This window comes from Chanodichthys erythropterus, unplaced genomic scaffold (assembly GCF_024489055.1).
Source record: "Chanodichthys erythropterus isolate Z2021 unplaced genomic scaffold, ASM2448905v1 ctg001550_np12, whole genome shotgun sequence".
Lineage (NCBI taxonomy): Eukaryota > Metazoa > Chordata > Actinopteri > Cypriniformes > Xenocyprididae > Chanodichthys > Chanodichthys erythropterus.
The window spans coordinates 80,132-100,375 of record NW_027125672.1 but is presented as its reverse complement, the minus strand read 5'-3'; the positions used below and the strand labels follow the sequence as shown (position 1 = coordinate 100,375).

Here is a 20,244-nt window from a genome sequence, read left to right as displayed (position 1 = left end):
TGAGTCTAAAAATGGGTATAAAATGTGAAAGAAAAGTTCTCTTTCAAGTCTTTAAAGGGGACCTATTATGCAAAATTCAAAACTATACCTGTTCTACCTCCATGCAGTATATATTTCAGTTTCTGACATTACAGAGAATACAAATCTGACGTCATTTATCCGCCATATCGACAGGATGACTAGCCCACTGCGTTTCAAATTACGGGTTGCACTTCCGGTTTGGGGAACTTCCATTTAAAAAGACTGAAACGAATCATTTCAAATCATAAGGTTTCCCTACAAATAAAGCTTATCCATCAGTTTGACTGAATGAGCTGTCAATGTTTCTTTCATGTTTTATTTTCAGACATCACGAGGATAACGTAACACTTGGTATCCCATTAATAATTCACTGGAATGCACGAAAAATCTCTCGTTTTTCTCCTCAAAGCCTCATGTCTCTTTCCAGGTTTGTTTTCACAGGTAAATACAATTTATCATCTGTAAAAATGACAGAAATCACTTTGAAATAGTATCACTTAATGCTGAAGTTCATGACAATTTATTATTAAGGAACATATTGTTAACCGTTCCTGCTATGTCCCTGATCGTGGTCGGGGATGACAGGGGAGACTTTCACTGCTCCAGGGCCGAAGTAGCTTTCCTATTTAAACTTCGGGGTTAACTCCCTTTCCCTTTGTTCAGCGGCTATAGTGAGTAAACAAATTACAACTTGATTTGGTCCGAAGATTTTATTGTTTTCAAAGTTGAACGGCGATCAACAATACAGCCTCAACATGACAGCGCTCCGGTCGCAACAACACGTTCTTTTTTCCCCTTTCCCTCTTCTCTCCAAAACAAAACCGAAAACTGCTATTAAAGGGCCCGCACCATTTTACAACACTACCCCCACTCTGGATGGCAATTGTTTAACTTAATGCCACTCCAGCATTTGTTTTAACATGCACATTTTACATTAAAAGTCCATGCATGGGGTTAAGGCAGTCCCTCTTGTACAGTCCAAGTCTCTAGTCAGTCATTTACACCACCTAGGCGACCGGAGCCTATAAGAACAATTCAAAACAAAATATCCATGTTTACAGAAACTTTTTTTTTCTATGAAATAACTCTTTAACTTCAATCACTAACATAAACAGTGTACTATAAGCATTTCTGACAACCTTTATCTCTGGAACGGTCTATAAACCTGATCAACTCAGTGAGCTACCCATTCACCAAACCTGTCAGGAGGTCTCAGTCTGCGTTTCGGCCTATGATGCCGTTGGGGAAGTGGTTCTGTTGTACCACCCCCACTGTCCTGAGCATCCTCGGTGGAAGAAGAGTCCATGTCGAGAGAAAATTCGTTGGCAGTAGCGCTCCCTGCTGGATCTAGAGTGTTGCTGGATGATCTTTCCTCTTCTGCGTTGGAAAATAGGCCAGACAGCTCCAGGTCTGCAGTATCCATGTCAATGACTGGGGGTGGCACCTCCACCGGTGCCCAGGTCCCGGCCAGCTCCATCGCCCAAGTGTTGTCCAGTGGTTCGCGACTATGATAGGGTTTCAATTGATCATGATGAACTACCTTTGCTTTAGTGTTTGGCCCCTTTTGTATGCGATACACCAGATCATCCAGCTGACCCAGGATGAAGAATGGCCCCTCGTATGATGGAAGGAATTTTCTGACTTTGTTCTTGGCCCTCCGTGTGCCCTTAATGAGGTACCACACAGCATCTCCGACTTCAAACCGTGTGCGGCAGCAACTCTTGTCATACTGTCTCTTTGCACGTTCCACTGACTCACCAAGCACATCTCTGGCAACCTGATGTGCCAGCTCAAGGCGTTGTCGGAGGTGTAGGACATACTCAGGGGCAGTAGAAACTACGTCAGAGTGAGGGGGTAAACCGGCTACCAGGTCCACTGGTTCACTCACCTCCCGTCCGAAAATCATATAATTAGGGGTGAGGTGAGTAGCACTGTGCTTTGTTGCTCTGTAGGCCATAACTGCATAAGGAATCATAAGGTCCCAATCCCAGTGGCAGCGTTCAGCTGTTGTTGCCAAGATCTGTTTTAGAGTGGAATTGAATCGTTCCACCTGGCCATCTGACTGTGGCCGAAATGGTGCGGTGTGTGTCTTTTCAATGCCAAACAGCGAGCACATTTTCTGGAACACTTCAGACTCAAAATTTCGCCCTTGGTCGCTGTGCAATACCTGTGGCGCCCCATAACGACACACCCACTCTGAAGCAAGAACTTCAGCCACGGTTTCAGCTTTATCATTAGCCAGGGGAAAGGCTTCCACCCATTTCGTGAAGTAGTCCTGTATCACTAGTACATAAGACTTCTGTCGCTCCGTCTCATTCAGTGGCCCCATAATGTCCAGTGCAACACGTTCCATAGGGGCTCCTACTCTGACGCTTCCCATAGGAGCCTGTGGTGTCTTACGGGGCCTAGCCATGGACGAACAACTTAAACAGGTTTGACACCAGAGGGCGACATCCTCTCTCATCCGATACCAGTAGTATCGAGTCTGGAGCCGTGCCACTGTGCGCTCGACTCCAAAATGTCCGCCAATCGGTCCGTCATGCATCTGCTTCATGACTGCAGGCTGGTAAACACGGGGTAACACTATTTGTGGGTAAAACTGGACATCATCCAAGCAATAGAACCGCCTGACCAAAACGCCATCTCGGATGTAGAGCCGCCTCCACTGGCTCCAATATGTTTTTGTGGCTGGACTGTAAGGCGCGATAGTAGCCCATGTTGGCCGCTCTCCACTAGTCTCTATCCACGCCCTGATAGGCGCAATGTCTGGATCAGTCTTTTGAGCCTCCTGTAACTCCTCTGGGGACCAGCCACAAAAGAATATGTCCTCATTAGTCTTAGTCACACAGATTTTTTCACAGGTTACCCCCACTGGACTCTTCATTATTGGGGCTAGTTGCCCCTCTACCTCCACTGGACTCTGCAGCTCCTTGCTGACAACAGAGTCCAAACTACACTGCACAGCGTGGTGACAAAAGCGCTTGGGTTGAGAAGCGAGGCCTGGAAACTTACAAGGGCAGAACTGACGGCACGACTGTCTAGAGAGGCTATCTGCATTACTGTGGAACTGACCAGGGCGGTGAATGATCTCAAAATCATACTCCCCAAGCCTTTCCAACCACCTGGCAAGCTGACCTTCAGGTTCCCTCATCTTGGTGAGCCAACGAAGACTGCTGTGATCAGAACGTACAGTAAAATGACGTCCCAGGAGGTACTGTCGGAAATGTGAGACGAATTCCACCACAGCCAGTAGCTCCCGTCGTGTAGTACAATAATTCTGTTCGGTTTTGGACAACTTACGGCTTCCGTATGCCAATACACACTCCCTCCCTTGCTGTACTTGTGATAGGACGGCGCCAATGCCGACATTGCTGGCATCAGTGTCCAGCATCATTTCTCCCTCATCCAATGGGTAACTCAGGACTGGTGTGGTAGTTAGTAGTTGTTTAAGCTTATCAAAAGCCTTTTGACATTCTTCAGTCCACTGGAAACGGGCATATTTCCTGGTCAGGGCATGGAGTGGCTCCGCTATCGTGGCGAAATCTTTCACAAATCTTCGATAATAGGACGCTAGACCAAGGAATTGACGAACCTCCTGGACAGATGTGGGTGTAGGCCACTCCTGTACTTTTTGTATCTTAGCAGGGTCTGTAGTTACTCCCTGTTCAGAGACAATGTGACCCAGGTAAGCTACCTGGCGGCGAAAGAGACAGCATTTTGCAGGCTTCAGTTTTAAATTAGCATACTGCAACCTATCAAAAACTTGACCCAGACGATGCAGCATCTCCGGCACATCACGACCCAGCACAATTATGTCATCCAAGTACACGAGGCATGTCTCCCACTGAAGGCCAGCTAACACCCGGTCCATTAGCCTCTGGAAGGTTGCAGGAGCGTTACACAATCCAAAAGGCATGACGTTCCATTCAAACAGCCCATTCCTGGTACAGAAGGCTGCAGCTCGACGGGCGCGTGGTGTCAGCTCAACCTGCCAATAACCTGAGGCGAGATCTAATGTACTAAACCATTTAGCAGTGGAGAGGGTGTCAAGTGTGTCCTGGATCCGGGGCAATGGGTACGCATCCTTGATGGTACAGTCATTTAAAGCACGATAATCCACACAGAGACGGTAAGTGCCATCCTTTTTACGTACCATCACTATGGGTGAGGCCCAGCTGCTATGGCTGCGACGGGCCAAACCAACCTCCAGGCTCTGCTTTACTTGTTTGTCAGCATCCTGCTGCTTTTCTCGTGCCATCCGACGTGGAGGTTGCTTGACAGCAGCTCCTGACTGAGTCATGATATCATGTTGCACCAGGCTTGTTCGGCCCAAATCACCGGGTCCAGTCGAAAATAGACTGCCATAGGAGCGCAACAATTGGGACAGCTGGAGCTGTTCGTCTGGGTTAAGTTCAATTGCACTCTGTTCATACAGCTCTTGCAAATGCTGGGGAATGGTAGGTTGGCCCGACATTTGGGCACTGGCTGTGGTATTGGCAGGTTCCAAGGCCTCAGCCGGTTGGAGGAAACCCGCGATAGCTCCCCTCCTAATAGTTACAGCTGTATTTCCAGGATTAAAAATGCGAAGAGGAACACCTTTGAAGGGCTGGGCTTCCACCAGCACACGAGCAACCAGTACCTTATATTTTTCCACGAAGCCCCTAGTAGGGCTCAACATCACTTCTCCTCTTATGTGGTCCTTAAGATGGGTGTTGCCTCTGACTACATATTCCAATCCAGCCTCAACCACTACCGTCCTGGCCACTCTCACTGCCCGTGTCTTTGATGTGCCCATAACTTGGAAGTAGGGTACTTCCTCTCCAAAGAGTGTGATACAGTTATTTCCGAAATCAAGACGAGCTTGAGCTTGAACGAGAAACGGATGACCCAAGAGTGCCTCTTCACTCGCAACGTCAGCCACCAAAAAGTGTACATTTACTTGCCGGTTGTTTATCTGGACTGGAACATAAACTTCACCGATTACTGGAATATCACCAGGTCCAACACCTAGTAGTGTCTTCACTACTGATGGCTGAAGTGGGGTCCTTGCGTCGGGGTGGATGGCATCGTAAAGTTGTAAGGGCAACACACTTTTTCGTGCTCCGCTGTCTAAAACGGCACAGATATCTAGTCCATGGATGGTCAGATGAATACTCATTTCCTGACTGTGAGTTTTAAAATGAATCGCAGTGGGCTCTGAGCTGTTGTGGGCAACAGCCGAAGATTGACCCCTGGTTGCTTTCCTAGGTGAAGGGCAATTTCTCTTCATATGGCCGATCCCTGTACAGTTATGACAACGAATTTCTTCCCACCTAATGTCCTTATAGCCTCTCCGTGAGGCTAACATGCGCTGGCGTTCAGGTACAGTTGGTTTAAAACCCACTGCTGGGGTGGTCCCTACAACCTCTGCTTCCCCTCTTTCAACTCCTTCTCTCACCACAGCAGTACGGGGCTTCCGTTCAGACAGGCCATGTACACCTGCATGCGTGAGGCTGGTGACGTGTGACGCTGCTCGCTTGGTGGTTTCATAACGGCGGGCAATGTCATAGGCTTGGGCTAGTGTGAGTGGTCGCTTCTCTAATAACTTCTGTACGATCTCCGTATCCCCAATAGCATGAGTGAAAACTTCTACACCTATGCCGTCTTGCTCTCTTTCAGTCCTATCACTATAGGCCACTGACACCTTCTCATATATGTCATCCCTTAATAAATGGAGAGATTCCCCTGGTTTACGAACACGTTGTCTCAACTCAATGGCTACTGCAGCAGCATGCTCTGAAGAGGGACCATAGGCAATTTCGACTTCCTCTACCAAACGGCTGTAGTTCCACTGAGCCGACCGTGGATTCCTATGGACTATTGCCCCAGCTGCACCCATCAAGCAGAACTTTAACTGAATGGCCTTGGTCTCTTCAGTCCAATGGTTCGCCTTGGCACAGCTCTCAAACCGGTGAAGGAACTCCCTCCACGGGGTGGTACCATCGTATTGGCCAGGGCGCAGAGTGGGGACTCTCTCTCTAGAGTCATAGTCATCCTCACTCTCAGAGGAAGCCTGATAGTATATGGAACGTGGTCGCCGCACGTGTGATTTATGTGGCTCATAAATGGGGAGAGAATGTTCTACTGGCTTGGTGGCACTATCACATCGCTGCAATGGATGAGCATATTTAATATGCTTAAGTGAATTACAGCACGGGGTGTGCAACTGTGAGCTGGGCATAGGAGTGCTATGAATGAAATCCCCTACATAAGCAGAAGTAAAGGGGTTTGTACTTGGAGTTGCCACAGTGGCAGTAAATGGCTTTGCCAACGTGCAGCTGCCAGGATGATATATGTGGGAGCATGGTTCTTTACATCGCACATCTGCCCAACAGCCTCTTTCAACATCAACTTTAAATGGATTAGTGTCTGATAATTTCAATGGCTGAATGGGTATGTAACAGGTTTCACTTGCATTTGCATCCATCTGTCTATCACACGAAAAAGGGTTATAATGCCCCTCATTTTCGTTTCTTATTTGCAAACAGTCAGTTTTTATTTCAGTTTCATTTACTGCAGTGAATGACATTGGATGGATAGAACGGCTGGTAACTTTTTCGAGCAAATTTTCTTTACATTCAGTGACTAGATGCGAACGGGAGGCCGCCATTTTGGCTAGCTCTTTAGCGCTGTATAGTACAGCGCTGCTATGGTTACTGCTCACGCTCCGTCTTAATCCACCGGTTATTCCGCTGTGCGTTCACCACTGCCGCTGCTACCGTTGTATCTGCGTCAGGGTCCCTTCGTGGTCGCCAGTGTTAACCGTTCCTGCTATGTCCCTGATCGTGGTCGGGGATGACAGGGAAGACTTTCACTGCTCCAGGGCCGAAGTAGCTTTCCTATTTAAACTTCGGGGTTAACTCCCTTTCCCTTTGTTCAGCGGCTATAGTGAGTAAACAAATTACAACTTGATTTGGTCCGAAGATTTTATTGTTTTCAAAGTTGAACGGCGATCAACAATACAGCCTCAACATGACAGCGCTCCGGTCGCAACAACACGTTCTTTTTTCCCCTTTCCCTCTTCTCTCCAAAACAAAACCGAAAACTGCTATTAAAGGGCCCGCACCATTTTACAACAATATATTACATAATGCACATATATATCACTATAGTTACGTTTAACCCGTCTGTTATTGCTATGGAAAGAATCACGCTTTTTCATGGCCTGTCGAAAGTACCTTGTTGATGCTTTCACACTTTTAAATGTCCTTTTAATGTTCTATGGTTGAAGGGTGAGTAGAATAATGTCATCTCATTGTACCCAGTTTAAAAATAAAACCCATTATTGCGTTCATAGAGTGAGTCTTTCACTGACTGTTTACAGCTTAGCGGAACTAACACCCATAATTCGCGCAAAGTGTCATGGGGGGTAGGAATAAGGTGGATAGTGCGTCCTGACTGACTCCTGAATTTTTTTTTTTTATGACAACTTTTATGTAGTTCTTTTTTATTCTTCAATATATTTCTCGTGTTAAGAATTTGACTTTTGTTCTCATATTCACGTTTTAATATGTATACTGAATAAAAATTATGTTATAATAAAAGAAAAAATTAAATTAAGCAACTGGTTAAGGTAAATTATAAATTATAGAATTATATATAACAAAGCACAGCATAAAAATGAACAATAAATGAATGTCAACATGAAGTAACATACTATTGCCAGTAGTTCACTGAAAAATTAAGTTTTGTGTGTCACCATTGTGCTGAAGAGTAGAGCCTGTGCTTAATTTCAGGAGAAGATCATGAAATGTGATATGCTGTGTGCTGTTTTGGTGACTGTAGTTTTTTTTTATTTTTTTTATTTGAAATGTTTTTAGTGTACTCTAATGAAATAAGTTCATAGTAATAATATGCTCTCGTTATTAGCATATTTTAAATATTGGTTTATAAATTTAAAGGTGCCCTAGATTGTTTTTTTACAAGATGTAATATAAGTCCTAGGTGTCCCCTGAATGTGTCTGTGAAGTTTCAGCTCAAAATACCCCATAGATTTTTTTTTTTATTGATTTTTTTAGCTGCCTATTTTGGGGCATCATTAACTATGCACTGATTTTTTCAGCACGGCCCCTTTAAGAGATGCGCTCTCTCTGCCCCACGAGCTCTCGACTATATTACAGTGCATAAACAAAGTTCACACAGCTAATATAACCCTCAAATGGATCTTTACAAGATGTTCGTCATGCATGCTGTATGCATGCTTCGAATTATGTGAGTAAAGTGTTTATTTAGATGGTTACGTTTGATTCTGTGTGAGTTTGAGGCTATGCTGTGTGGCTAAAGCTAACATTACACACTGTTGGAGAGATTTATAAAGAATGAAGTTGTTTATGAATTATACAGACTGCAAGTGTTTAATGATGAAAATAGCGACGGCTCTTGTCTCCGTGAATACAGTAAGAAACGATGGTAACTTTAACCACATTTAACAGTATATTAGCAACATGCTAACGAAACATTTAGAAAGACAATTTACAAATATCACTAAAAATATCATGATATCATGGATCATGTCAGTTATTATTGCTCCATCTGCCATTTTTCGCTGTTGTTCTTGCTTGCTTACCTTGTCTGTGCACAGATCCAGCCGTTAATACTGCCTTTCCTTGTCTAATGCGTCGAATGGGCTGGCATTATGCAAATATTGGGGTCATACATATTAATGATCCCGACTGTTACGTAACAGTCGGTGTTATGTTGAGATCCGAGTGTTTTCCGGAAGTCTTTCAAACAAATGAGATTTACATAAGAAGGAGGAAACAATGGAGTTTGAAACTCAATGTATGTCTTTTCCATGTACTGAACTCTTGTTATTCAACTATGCCGAGGTAAATTCAAATTCTGATTCTAGGGCACCTTTAAATGGCAGTCAGACAATTTGAGGCTGTCAGTTTCTATAAATGAAATGAGTTGAAGCTGCTGTCCGTAAATTTATTGGTTAAAAATGAACAATTTGAGAACAAAGTATAACAGTAATAATCATTTGTAGTTCAGTAATAATAATTAATCATCATTGACAGCACAATTTATTGTAGGCCTAATGGTTTTTCCCTCAGTTGGTCAGAACAAAAGTGGCAGACATGTTACTTACTTGTTCAGATGATATTTTCCAGTGAAAATTCTTATATTGGTCAAACTTTCAAGACGTAGAATCTGTGATTCTGAAGTTCAGTATCCACACCGGTGCGGTGATTGACAGCAAGCATTAGATTCATCCGCGCTGACGAGCCGTGCCGACGCACAACGCACATAACTATAACTGTTCCGCATATGACTGCAATCGCAGGTTTCAAACAGAGATGGCGACAAAGAGGAAAAATGTTTTAATTTAGTTTGTGGTAACTTTACAGTAACATACTGTACAATAAACAGCAAATTATTATTAGAGTAAAAAAGCCTGGTAAGGTCTAACAGTGTGAAATACCATGCAATATCAGATTTTAAAAAAATACAAATAAAATCTTACTATTTTGTGTGATATTTTTGCAGACCTTTAGGTTGAGAACAATTTATTAAAATAAAAATGGAAATTTGTGTTGTGCAAAAATGGCAGCAAGAAGTTAAATGAATATTTTGCTCTTTACATTGCATGATCAGTACATCCTGCAGAGTTCATTATACATTTTGCAATAAGAGATAAACCATATTTTGTATCAGGATATATATTTGCATATTTGATAGAGAAAACCATAACATTCTTTTCAATTCATGGTGTTAGTTCTCTTTGAATTAGGAAGTTGCAGTAATGTCCAGATGCTGCTGCCATTTCAGACACTCCAAACGTTTCTTTTGGTCTCTCAGATTATCTCTGCTTCAGAACAAGCTATAAGCGTTTGTGCACGTGGAGGAGGGTTCCGCAGTTTGGGCAGGTGTGCTCTACGTCCTTGCAGGAATTCGAGAAGAATGGAATCAAACAACACGGCCAGATCCTGGATTAAATAAAATAGTGGGTTTTTTTCTCATATCAATTTGATCAATTTGAAATCTGATGAATGCGGTTCTTTACCCTAAAACGCCGAGACTTCCACAGACGACCCACACCATCATACCCTGGACAAATGTTATCTCCGTGACAACCTGCTTGTGGCAGTGAGGACATTTCATCTGCCCAGGGAGATCAGTCAGACGTGGCCGAATAACTACTTCTTCTTCAAATGCATAGAAAAAGAAGTAATGCTGATTAAAATGAATAATAATGCAATCATAAAACTCAAACATACTGTTCTATTCAGATGCATGTTGTGCTTGCTGAAACTTTGTAGTATTTGAATGCAGAATCTGGTCAATCTAGGGCTTTGCTGCTCACCTGGGGCAGATGCAGTAGGCTGGACAGTAGGCTGGACAGTGATGGCGCACATGACTGGCGCTTGTGTGTTCACTGGAGCTGGAAAACAGAAAACCATGATCTCCAAATGGCAGCACAACATGAGGTGTTTTTTTTTTTTTTTTTTCTTCCCAATTTCTGCCATATAAGAAAATAAAATCATGGGCTTCCATACAGATAACATCCAAATGTACGGAAGAGGATTAGGGCCAAGCAATAATAAAAAAAATAAAAACCATCTCGAGATTAAAGTTGTTAAATTTCGAGAAAAATGTCGTTAAATTTAGAGAAAAAAGTAGAGATAAAATGTTGAGAATAAAGTCATTAAATTACGAGAAAAAAGTCGTTAAATTTCGAGATAAAATGTTGAGAATAAAGTCATTAAATTACGAGAAAAACGTCGTTAAATTATGAGAAAAATGTTGTTAAATTTCGAGAAAAAAGTCGAGATAAAATGTTGAGAATAAAGTCATTAAATTACGAGAAAAAAGTTGTTAAATTATGAGAAAAATGTCGTTAAATTTCGAGAAAAAAGTCGATAAAATGTTGAGAATAAACTCATTAAATTACGAGAAAAAAGTCGTTAAATTACGAGAAAAATGTCGTTAAATTTCGAGAAAAAAGTCGAGATAAAATGTTGAGAATAAACTCATTAAAATACGAGAAAAAAGTCGTTAAATTTCGAGATAAAATGTTGAGAATAAAGTAATTAAATTGCGAGAAAAACGTCGTTAAATTATGAGAAAAATGTCGTTAAATTTCGAGAAAAAAGTCGAGATAAAATGTTGAGAATAAAGTCATTAAATTAACGAATTTATTCTCGTAATTTAACGACTTTTTTTTCGTAATTTAATGACTTTATTCTCAACATTTTATCTCGACTTTTTTCTCGAAATTTAACGACATTTTTCTCGTAATTTAATGACTTTATTCTCATAATTTAATGAGTTTATTCTCGTAATTTAATGACTTTATTCTCGTTATTTAATGACTTTATTCTCAACATTTTATCTCGACTTTTTTCTCGTAATTTAATGAGTTTTTTCTGGTAATTTAACTAGTTTATTCTCAACATTTTATCTCGACTTTTTTCTCGAAATTTAACGAGTTTTTTCTCGCAATTTAACAACTTTAATCTCGAGATGGTTTATTTTTTTATTATTGCTTGGCCCTAATCCTCTTCTGTACAAATGTGACATTTCAGTTTCTTTTTAATCTTACATCTTCTAAATGTTTTCTAAGGATACCTATCAATTTATGAGTGTATCTTATTTATCAAATCTATTTATATTTATAAATAAAGCATAAACAGTGTTTCCACACTCTAAATAATACAATTCTAAAAAATTCATTCACTCAACTTTTTTAATTTATCTTTTGAACTGACTCAGTTGAGTTGTCTTTACATACAATATTAAGTATGTTCAAGTTGCCAAATGTAATGTTGTGTGAACTTACTTTTTTTACGTTTTCAGAACAAACGTTCCCTGTAAAATACGTTTGTTTGTTTTTTTGTTCACTCAAATGAACTTTTTGAGGTACTAATTTCCACTGACTTAGAATATTAAGTACTTTCAACTTTATTCAACAAATTTAGTTATTTAAACTTAGAGTTCAATAGTTTTCAATACCAAAGTTAATATTCATGTTACATAATGTGGCTTATTATATTAATTCAACCAAATAAATAATTTTATTTAAATTGTTCTTTCATGTCAATTGTAAATAATTATTCTATTTGAAATGTTTCAGCAATGTTTCGGGTGAGAACTTAATTCACATTTCAATTCATTTCTACTGCAAATAGTAATCGATCTGATTTCAACACTGAAACATCAACTGCAAATCAAATCATTGACATTTCTCAAGATCTGAGCAGAGGATGAACTCCAAAATCAGCTTCACCAGCTACACTTATTACAGACCAGTTTGTTGTTTCTGACAATTAACAGAGGTTTAGCTCTAATTAATGTTGATTTTTGTATTAAAAAGCATTTGCTTTAGTTGAGCACTTGACCCTTGAAAACATTGAAATGCTTGTTATGCAATGATTTAAATGACTGTTTCAAAGCAAGCAAAGTAATAATAATTTCAAGGCTCTCTTGAACTATGGAAATATTTTCTTAAACTAATATTTAGCTGGAAGCACTAGTTCATTAACACTGACACAGCTGAGAATATCCAAAACATCTTTTATGCCATACTGGGCATTTAGACACTCTTTTGACATCAACACTCATCACACAAACCTCGACAACTATTACAAAACAAACTACTAAAATTCATGCCGCAATGCATTCTGGGAGCCATGGATGAGTTTTGTTTTGATTGGTGCACCCAGAATGCATTGCAGCATGAAGCTTTTTGTTGATTGTCATGATTAGTTTAAAACGTCCTGTCCATGATGTTTTTTTATACTTCAAATATGCAGTATCAGATCAGTAGGAAGTTTATGTGATCTGTTAAATGAACGCATTTAAATATTGTGTGTGCATATTTATATTTCATTTTAAAAGGCAAATACTGCTGTCAGACAGAAAAAGTGTCATGTCATAATCAGTTATTTATTGCCTCCTCTAGAAAGTGGTGACAGTGTTTTGGAATGCTGCAGAACTTCTGTGTCTTTAAAGGAACAATGTGGAATATCCGGAAACATTCCTGTAACGTTGAGAATTCCAGTAATCTGTGGATTGAAAATCAGAGTGGGGGTCCACAGACTGATTTGGCCATGTGACCAATGTTCCCTCTAAGCTGCATCAAATCCATATGATTTTAATCTTAACCGGACGAATTCTACTGCCGCTGCCTGAGCAGCCTCCTCGTGGCTACATCCACACTCTGGAAGTTTCGTGTCCGGGTCGGTACACACAGCCCCGCCCATCCCCTGCCAAAGGACGAGTGCGACCTGCTTTACGGCATACGTCACATATTTTACTCATAGCCAGGGGCGGATTAGGGTGGTCAGGGGCCCCTAGGCTGCTCTTTGTGCTGCTCTTGACGTGCCTGACACTACCTCGAAATAAACCAACATCCCGGAGTTATTCAGTTACACCGTAACTATGTCTTTGTAATTTCATGCGCTCTTTAAATATAGAGAAGTGATATTGAGTGCTTGAGTGTGTGCCGCGTCCACAGTATAAGGTCTGAAAGGAAAAGAAAGTTTGTTTTCTGAGAGATTTTTATTTCTTTAGTTACGAAGTTAGAATAATGACACTGACATATCCTGACAGCAGATCAGGACAACACGTTTTTTCAGGCACTCTTTACTTTAATTACTGCATGTCTAACAGAAGTCAAAAGCTTTCAATATAAAAAGTTTTGCATCAGAATAACATGTACAAATACCTTTTTTTTGTTTCTTTTTTGGGCCGTGATCGACCGGTTGAGAAACACTGACATCCTGCGGCGTCTTGTTGGGGATGTTGGTCTGGACCAATGAGGCATCAGTCAGATGTGGTTGACTAACTACTGCTGCTACAAATACATAGAAAAAGAGGTAATACTGATGAAAATTAATAATGTCTTTCTTTCTTCAGTCAAAAAGAAATTAAGGTTTCTGATGAAAACATTCCAGGATTTTTCTCCTTATAGTGGACTTCAATGGGCACCAAATGGTTGAAGGTCAAAATGACAGTTTCAGTGCAGCTTCAAAGAGCTTTAAACGATACCAGACGAGGAATAAGAGTCTTATCTAGCGAAACGATCGGTCATTTAAAAAAAAAAAAAAAGTTTGTTTTATAAGCACAAATGTTCACCTTGCTCCGTTCTGCGATGCGTGTTCGTGACGTCACGTAATACGCAATTACCTTGAGGTAGGAGGAAGTACCGAGTCAGTGTTTACAAGTTGAACGCCGTTTACAAAAAAGGTAAAACAACTAATGGTTCTTCCATCCTGTGTTGTCAGTGCCATCAGACTGTCATACCCTTCTCCATCAGAACAAAAACACCTCTAAAGGGGGTTGCACACCGGACGCAAAGCTCCGCGCCGCGCAGCGTCACGTCTCTGACAACTCACAGGTATCGCACACCGGCCGCGCACATTATATTCACGCAAGCTCAATTTTGACAAGACTCCTGATAGAAGAGCTGCACAATGGGAGTGTTTTACGTCTACAGGGAAACGTTACATGTGCCTATGCTTTAATATTTCGCACTGAGGTTAGTGTACATGGAAAATGGCACAACAGATCAAGATGAAAGAAAAGGCTACGTTTATTATACATTTTTAGACTTTATTCAAGCTGTTAAATTAAGAATGTAAAACTGATGTATTTTGCAGCACAGGGTGAAGTCAGTATGTACATTAACGACGATTTGAGAGAAACACAATGTAAAACAATGTACATGGCGCTCTGTAGCGCGGCGGACAGGCGCCGAATGTTATCGCCGGTGTGCGTACACTCATAGAAAACAATGTGTTCAGATTTTAAAGATGTGGCGCTGCGCTGAGCTTCGCGTCCGGTGTACGACCCCCTTAAAATGCTGTTGCTCAGTAACGGTGGAAATCCATTTTGTCCGGTAATGCAGCGAGATGGAAACAGGGACTCACCGACTGATTGAAATGGTCCAGTCGTGGCAGCATTGAGATTCTTCCTCTGTTGGCAATGGTTGGCATTTGCCACATGTGCACCACCACGTCTCGTTTCATCTGCCCGATGCTTGAGAGGTGCGTGTCGGCACAGCAGTCTCTTCCATCTGCCTAATTTCGTCCTCTGTGTATTCCGGTTCAAAAAAGTTGGGCAGGGCGAAAATCTCATCTTCTCCTCGAAGTTCAAAATCGTCCGACATTGTTGTTTTACCTTTTTTTGTAAATGCCGTTTGACTTATTTGCACGTTCAGCTCGTAAACACTGACTCGGTACTTCCGCCTACGGCAAGCGCGACCTTTTCAACGTAATTGCGTATTACGTGACGTCACGAACGCACATCGCAGAACAGAGCAAGGCCAGCATTTGTGCTTTTAAAACAAACTTTTTTATTTATTTTTTTAAATCCCTGATCGTTTCGCTAGATAAGACCCTTATTCATCGTCTGGTATCGTTTAAAGCCCTTTGAAGCTGCACTGAAACTGTCATTTGGACCTTGAACCCTTTGGTGCCCATTGAAGTCCACTATAAGGAGAATAATCCTGGAATGTTTTCATCAAAAACTTTAATTTCTTTTTCGACTGAAGAAAGAAAGACATGGACATCTTGGATGACATGGGGGTAGGGCTGGCCGATATATCGCATCCGATTGTCACGCGCATTTCGTCAGTAAAGCCGGTTCCCTTATTACCGCTAAATCGCCATCACCTGCTTTCAAATGGAGCGGCATTTAATAAAGAGAGCCGTAGTTCACTGATAAGCTACGCAATATCGCGTTCATTATCGAAGGCGATTCATCTGCGATAATGAATGCGATATTGCGTAGCTTATCAGTGAACTACGGCTCTGTCTATTAAATGCCGCTCCATTTGAAAGCAGGTGATGGCGATTTAGCGGTAATCAGGGAACCGGCTTTACTGACGAAATGCGCGTGACAATCGGATGCGATATATCGCCCAGCCCTACATAAGGGTGAGTAAATTATCAGCAAAAGTTTATTTAAAAGTGAACTAATCTTTTAAACAGTTGAGTTTTACTGTTTCTGAATCCATTCAGCCGATCTCCGGGTCTGGCGGTACCACTTTTAGCATAGCTTAGCATAGTTCATTGAATCTGATTAGGCTGTTAGTATCTCGCTCAAAAATGACCAAAGAGTTTTGATATTTTTCCTATTTAAAACTTGACTCTTCTGTAGTTACATTGTGTACTAAGACCGACGGAAAATGAAAAATTGCGATTTTCTAGGCCAATATGGCTAGGGACTACACTCTCATTCCGGCGTAATAATCAAGAAACTTTGGTGCCGTACCATGGGTGCAGCAGGAGCAATGATATTAAACAGCACCTGTGACCCCCTGCTTGCACAGGGAGTGTGCCTTGCAACCATGGAAACGTTTGTGAGAGACGCTGCATAATATCAGTGATATTCAGTGATCACTTCCGCTTTTGTGCAAACAATTAAAGAGTGTGTGCCGCGTCCACAGAATAATGTCTGAAAGGACAGAAAAGTTTGTTTTCTGAGGTGAGACTTTTTATTTCTTTAGTTATGAAGTTAGAATAATGACACTGACATATCCTGACAGCAGATCAGGACAACACGTTTTTTCAGGCACTCTTTACTTTAAGTACTGCATGTCTACCAGAAGTCAAAAGCTTTCAATATAAAAAGTTTTGCATCAGAATAACATGTACAATTACCTTTTTTCTTTTTCTTTTTTGGGCCGTGATCGACCGGTTGAGAAACACTGACATCCTGCGGCGTCTTGTTGGGGATGTTGGTCTGGACCAATGAGGCATCAGTCAGATGTGGTTGACTAACTACTGCTGCTACAAATACATTGAAAAAGAGGTAATACTGATGAAAATTAATAATAATATAATCATAAACCTCTAACGTACTGTTCTATACAGATGTATATTGTGCTTGCTGAAACTTTCTAGTATTTTACTGCTCACCCGGGGCAGGGGCAGTCGGAGTGATGGTGGACATGGCCAGCTCTTGTGTGTCCACTGGAGCTGGAAAACAGAAAACCATGATCTCAGAATGGCAGCACAACATGAGGTTCTCAATGTTTTTTAAGGTAATATCAGAAGCCAATTTCTGCCATAAGAAAATACATCAAACTTTGGTGAATCATAATTATGAGATTTGAAAGTTGCAATTATGAGATTACGTCAAAATAATGACATAAAAAGTCATAATTATGACAAAAGTTACAATTTTGTTATACTTTTGAAGTATGTCATAATTGTCTTCTTATATCATGATGATGACATTTTATCTTATAATTGTGACTTACCATGTTGTAACTTTGACTTTTTATGTCATAAGTATGCCATTTTTGTTATAATTTCAACTTTTATACGACTTTGTCAAAATTATTTGTCAATCCATGAATATTTTGGTTTTGTGGCGAAATGGGCTTCCATACATAACAGAGAACATCTGAATGTGACATTTCAGTTTTAATCTTACATCTGTTAATATGTCATTTAGTTAGTATGATTAGTATGATCAGTGTTGGGGTAGTTACTCAAAAAATGTAATTAGTTACTAGTTACTAGTTACTTCTGTAAATTGTAATGAGATTACTTTACTAGTTACTGCATTTGAAAAGTAACTTCACTACTTATTACTTTACTTTTTCTTAATTTACCGTGTAGATACATGGACAAACATCATAACCCTATCATCACTTAACCTTTCTGCATAGAGTTTATTGTATAAATATTGAACCATATGAAAGAACAATATCCCCGTCTGCACAAAGAAATATGCATCACCGTAAAATCCAGAAACAACAGGACAAAGAAGGCATTTTAAAATGGTGTCAACACAAGTTTCAAAACACAGGCTTTAGGAAACATGAGAACAAAACTCTTCTCCTGAGAACAAAACCAGCTTTTTATTAAATCCATGGCAACAACAAAAAAAGAAGTGGTCAATGAAAAATATAAAAATAAAGGTCACTTTATCCTATAAAAAAAAAAACAATCTTAATTTAAAATGCACTTAAGCCATAAAAAGGAAATAGAAAATGAAATTAATTAATTAAACAGAAAATTCAAGTCATCCCAAAAACCCTCACCCCGTTTTCCCCTTAGCTCGCTCTCCTCTGCCACCTGGAGATGTGGCTTCTAGAGGCGGTAACATACCAAGTCACAAACTCTTGAACCTATTAAGGAATTATTGTTTGTTGCAATTATCACAATGCACAAAACAGAAAGTGCAACAAAAGTGCAACAGTGAAAACAGAAAGTGCAACAAAAAGTTTATCTCATAAACTTTATCCCATTCAATTCATTTTTCTCTCTATTCTTCGAAATAACGATTGTATCGCATAAGTAAAAGTCTTTCAAATCTTTTATCTGACAGCCTGTTCCTCCTTGGGGTCAGAACAATACTGCCCAGACTGAAAAGCCTTTCGACTGGTGCACTTGACGGTATTGGAGTGTTGTACTGCTTTACAATTTCCTTAATCCTGGGGAACCTGGAGAGAACCTCCAAGTCAAATCCAGGCATTTTTAGGTACTCCATGACTTCAGTCTCTGCGGTGTAGGAAAACTCCTCTTCAAATTCAAAAAAGTCATTGTGACTGGAGGTGGCAGGGCTCTGAACTGCTGGTCTCATCAGTGGCTCTTCAGGAATCCGGGCACGACATTCAGAAATTAGCATGTTTTTAACAGCATCTCTTCTCTTCTCATCTTTGAGCCAGCGGACCTTTAATTTGGGCATTGTGGCAGCAGCCATCAGAGCATCCTTGCTGTCTAAGACGGATGCAAATTTGTCTTTGATTGCCTGTGATATGAAATAGTAGGCTACATTAGACAAACATATATAGTTCAATTAACAGCCTCATAAATTTGGGCTACAGAACATCAGCTATATTAAACTGCAGGCCTATAGCCTACACTGCAAGCTATTATTTAAGGCAGCACTGATAAAAATGATTTTGTGGTGAAGTAAATACTACAGAAAAAAACAATGTAATTTACATGAAAAAGTTAGTTCAGGCAAGAATAAAAAAAAAAAAAAACTAAGTAAATTCTTCATTCAGTGTTATATTATTTGAGTGAAATGAACTAAATAGATATTCAACATTTTCCTAGCCAAGTTAAAATTACTTATTTTCTTTGTTACTTTCATTTAACTTAGTTAAGAGTTTACTTAATTCCATATGTGAAATTTACTTAAAACATATGTGCAAAAACTTGCCAAAGTGAATTGATTTTTTTTTCATTCATTTTATTATTCAATATGTGTTTACCTGTACAATAGCACCAGGCATGCCAGCTGTCATCTGGGAAAGGCCATCCTTCAATGCAAGCAACTTTGACATGAGAATCTCTAAGGTTGGCAGGAGGGTGCCGTAGTAGCAATCATTTTCTCCTTGTAGTATATCTAATGCAGCAGCAAGAGGACTTAACACTGCACAATATTCCTTCAGGAACTGATACTCTCGCTCAGTGATGCTCTTTACACTCAGTCTAGAAAAAATGGTGTTCAAATCTCTGATTGGGATTTCTGTGATGAGAGACAAGGCGTCATGAGTTGAGTTCCAGCGTGTAGCAGTGGGTATGATGAGCTTTCTTTTTAGCACATCCTCAACCTGGTCTGAAGCCACAGTAGAGCGACTAGTTTTTGTCCAGAGAGCTGCACACTTGGCAAGAGCACTTCTGTAAACTGCTTTACAGTCATTGTTACTGGTCAGCCATTTCTCCAGGTCATTTTTTGCGATCAGGTTTAGTGTATGAGATGCACAGCGCAGATGTGGCGGCAGTGAAAATGTCTCATTTGATTCTGTGGAGAGTGCTTCGGCAACATCAGTAAAAGTGACCTCCTCCCCCTCCTCATCAGATGGCTCGTCAGAGTCAGACTCATCATCAGGATGGGATTCAAACATTCTAAATGCTTTTACAAAATTGCTCCCATTATCAGTGACACATGCTGTTACTTTATGTGATAGCCCAAAGGATGAATGAACCTGTTCTATTTCGCTAGCTATGACATCGTAAGTGTGTCTTCCTCTCACTCTCCTGCAGGCAAGAGCAGCCTTCTTGTGTTTAAAACTAATGCTGTCTATCCAGTGCACAGTCATTCCTAAATAACTTTTGTTGTTGGCGGACCAAATGTCCGCGGTGGTACACACATGATCCAGGGACTCGAACGTTCTTTTAAGCTTCGATTCCATGTCGGAATAACACTTATCCATGTATTGTGAAAATGTTTTCCTGTCGGACGTTGGCTTGCGAGTCGTGGGTATTTTATCTAGTA

General features: G+C 40.5%; 1 protein-coding gene across 1 annotated transcript; it reads right to left on the bottom strand.

Moving 5' to 3' along the window:
- Nucleotides 1-1,195: 1,195 nt before the first annotated feature.
- LOC137016397 (uncharacterized) lies at nt 1,196-19,873 on the bottom strand. The gene is made up of 6 exons (XM_067380781.1): nt 19,238-19,873; nt 18,375-18,768; nt 16,926-16,985; nt 16,668-16,796; nt 13,782-13,858; nt 1,196-6,169 (listed from the first exon to the last, which is right to left on the bottom strand). The coding sequence occupies exons 1-6, from the start codon at nt 19,871-19,873 to the stop codon at nt 1,196-1,198; spliced, it is 6,270 nt and encodes a 2,089-aa protein (XP_067236882.1).
- Nucleotides 19,874-20,244: the final 371 nt, after the last annotated feature.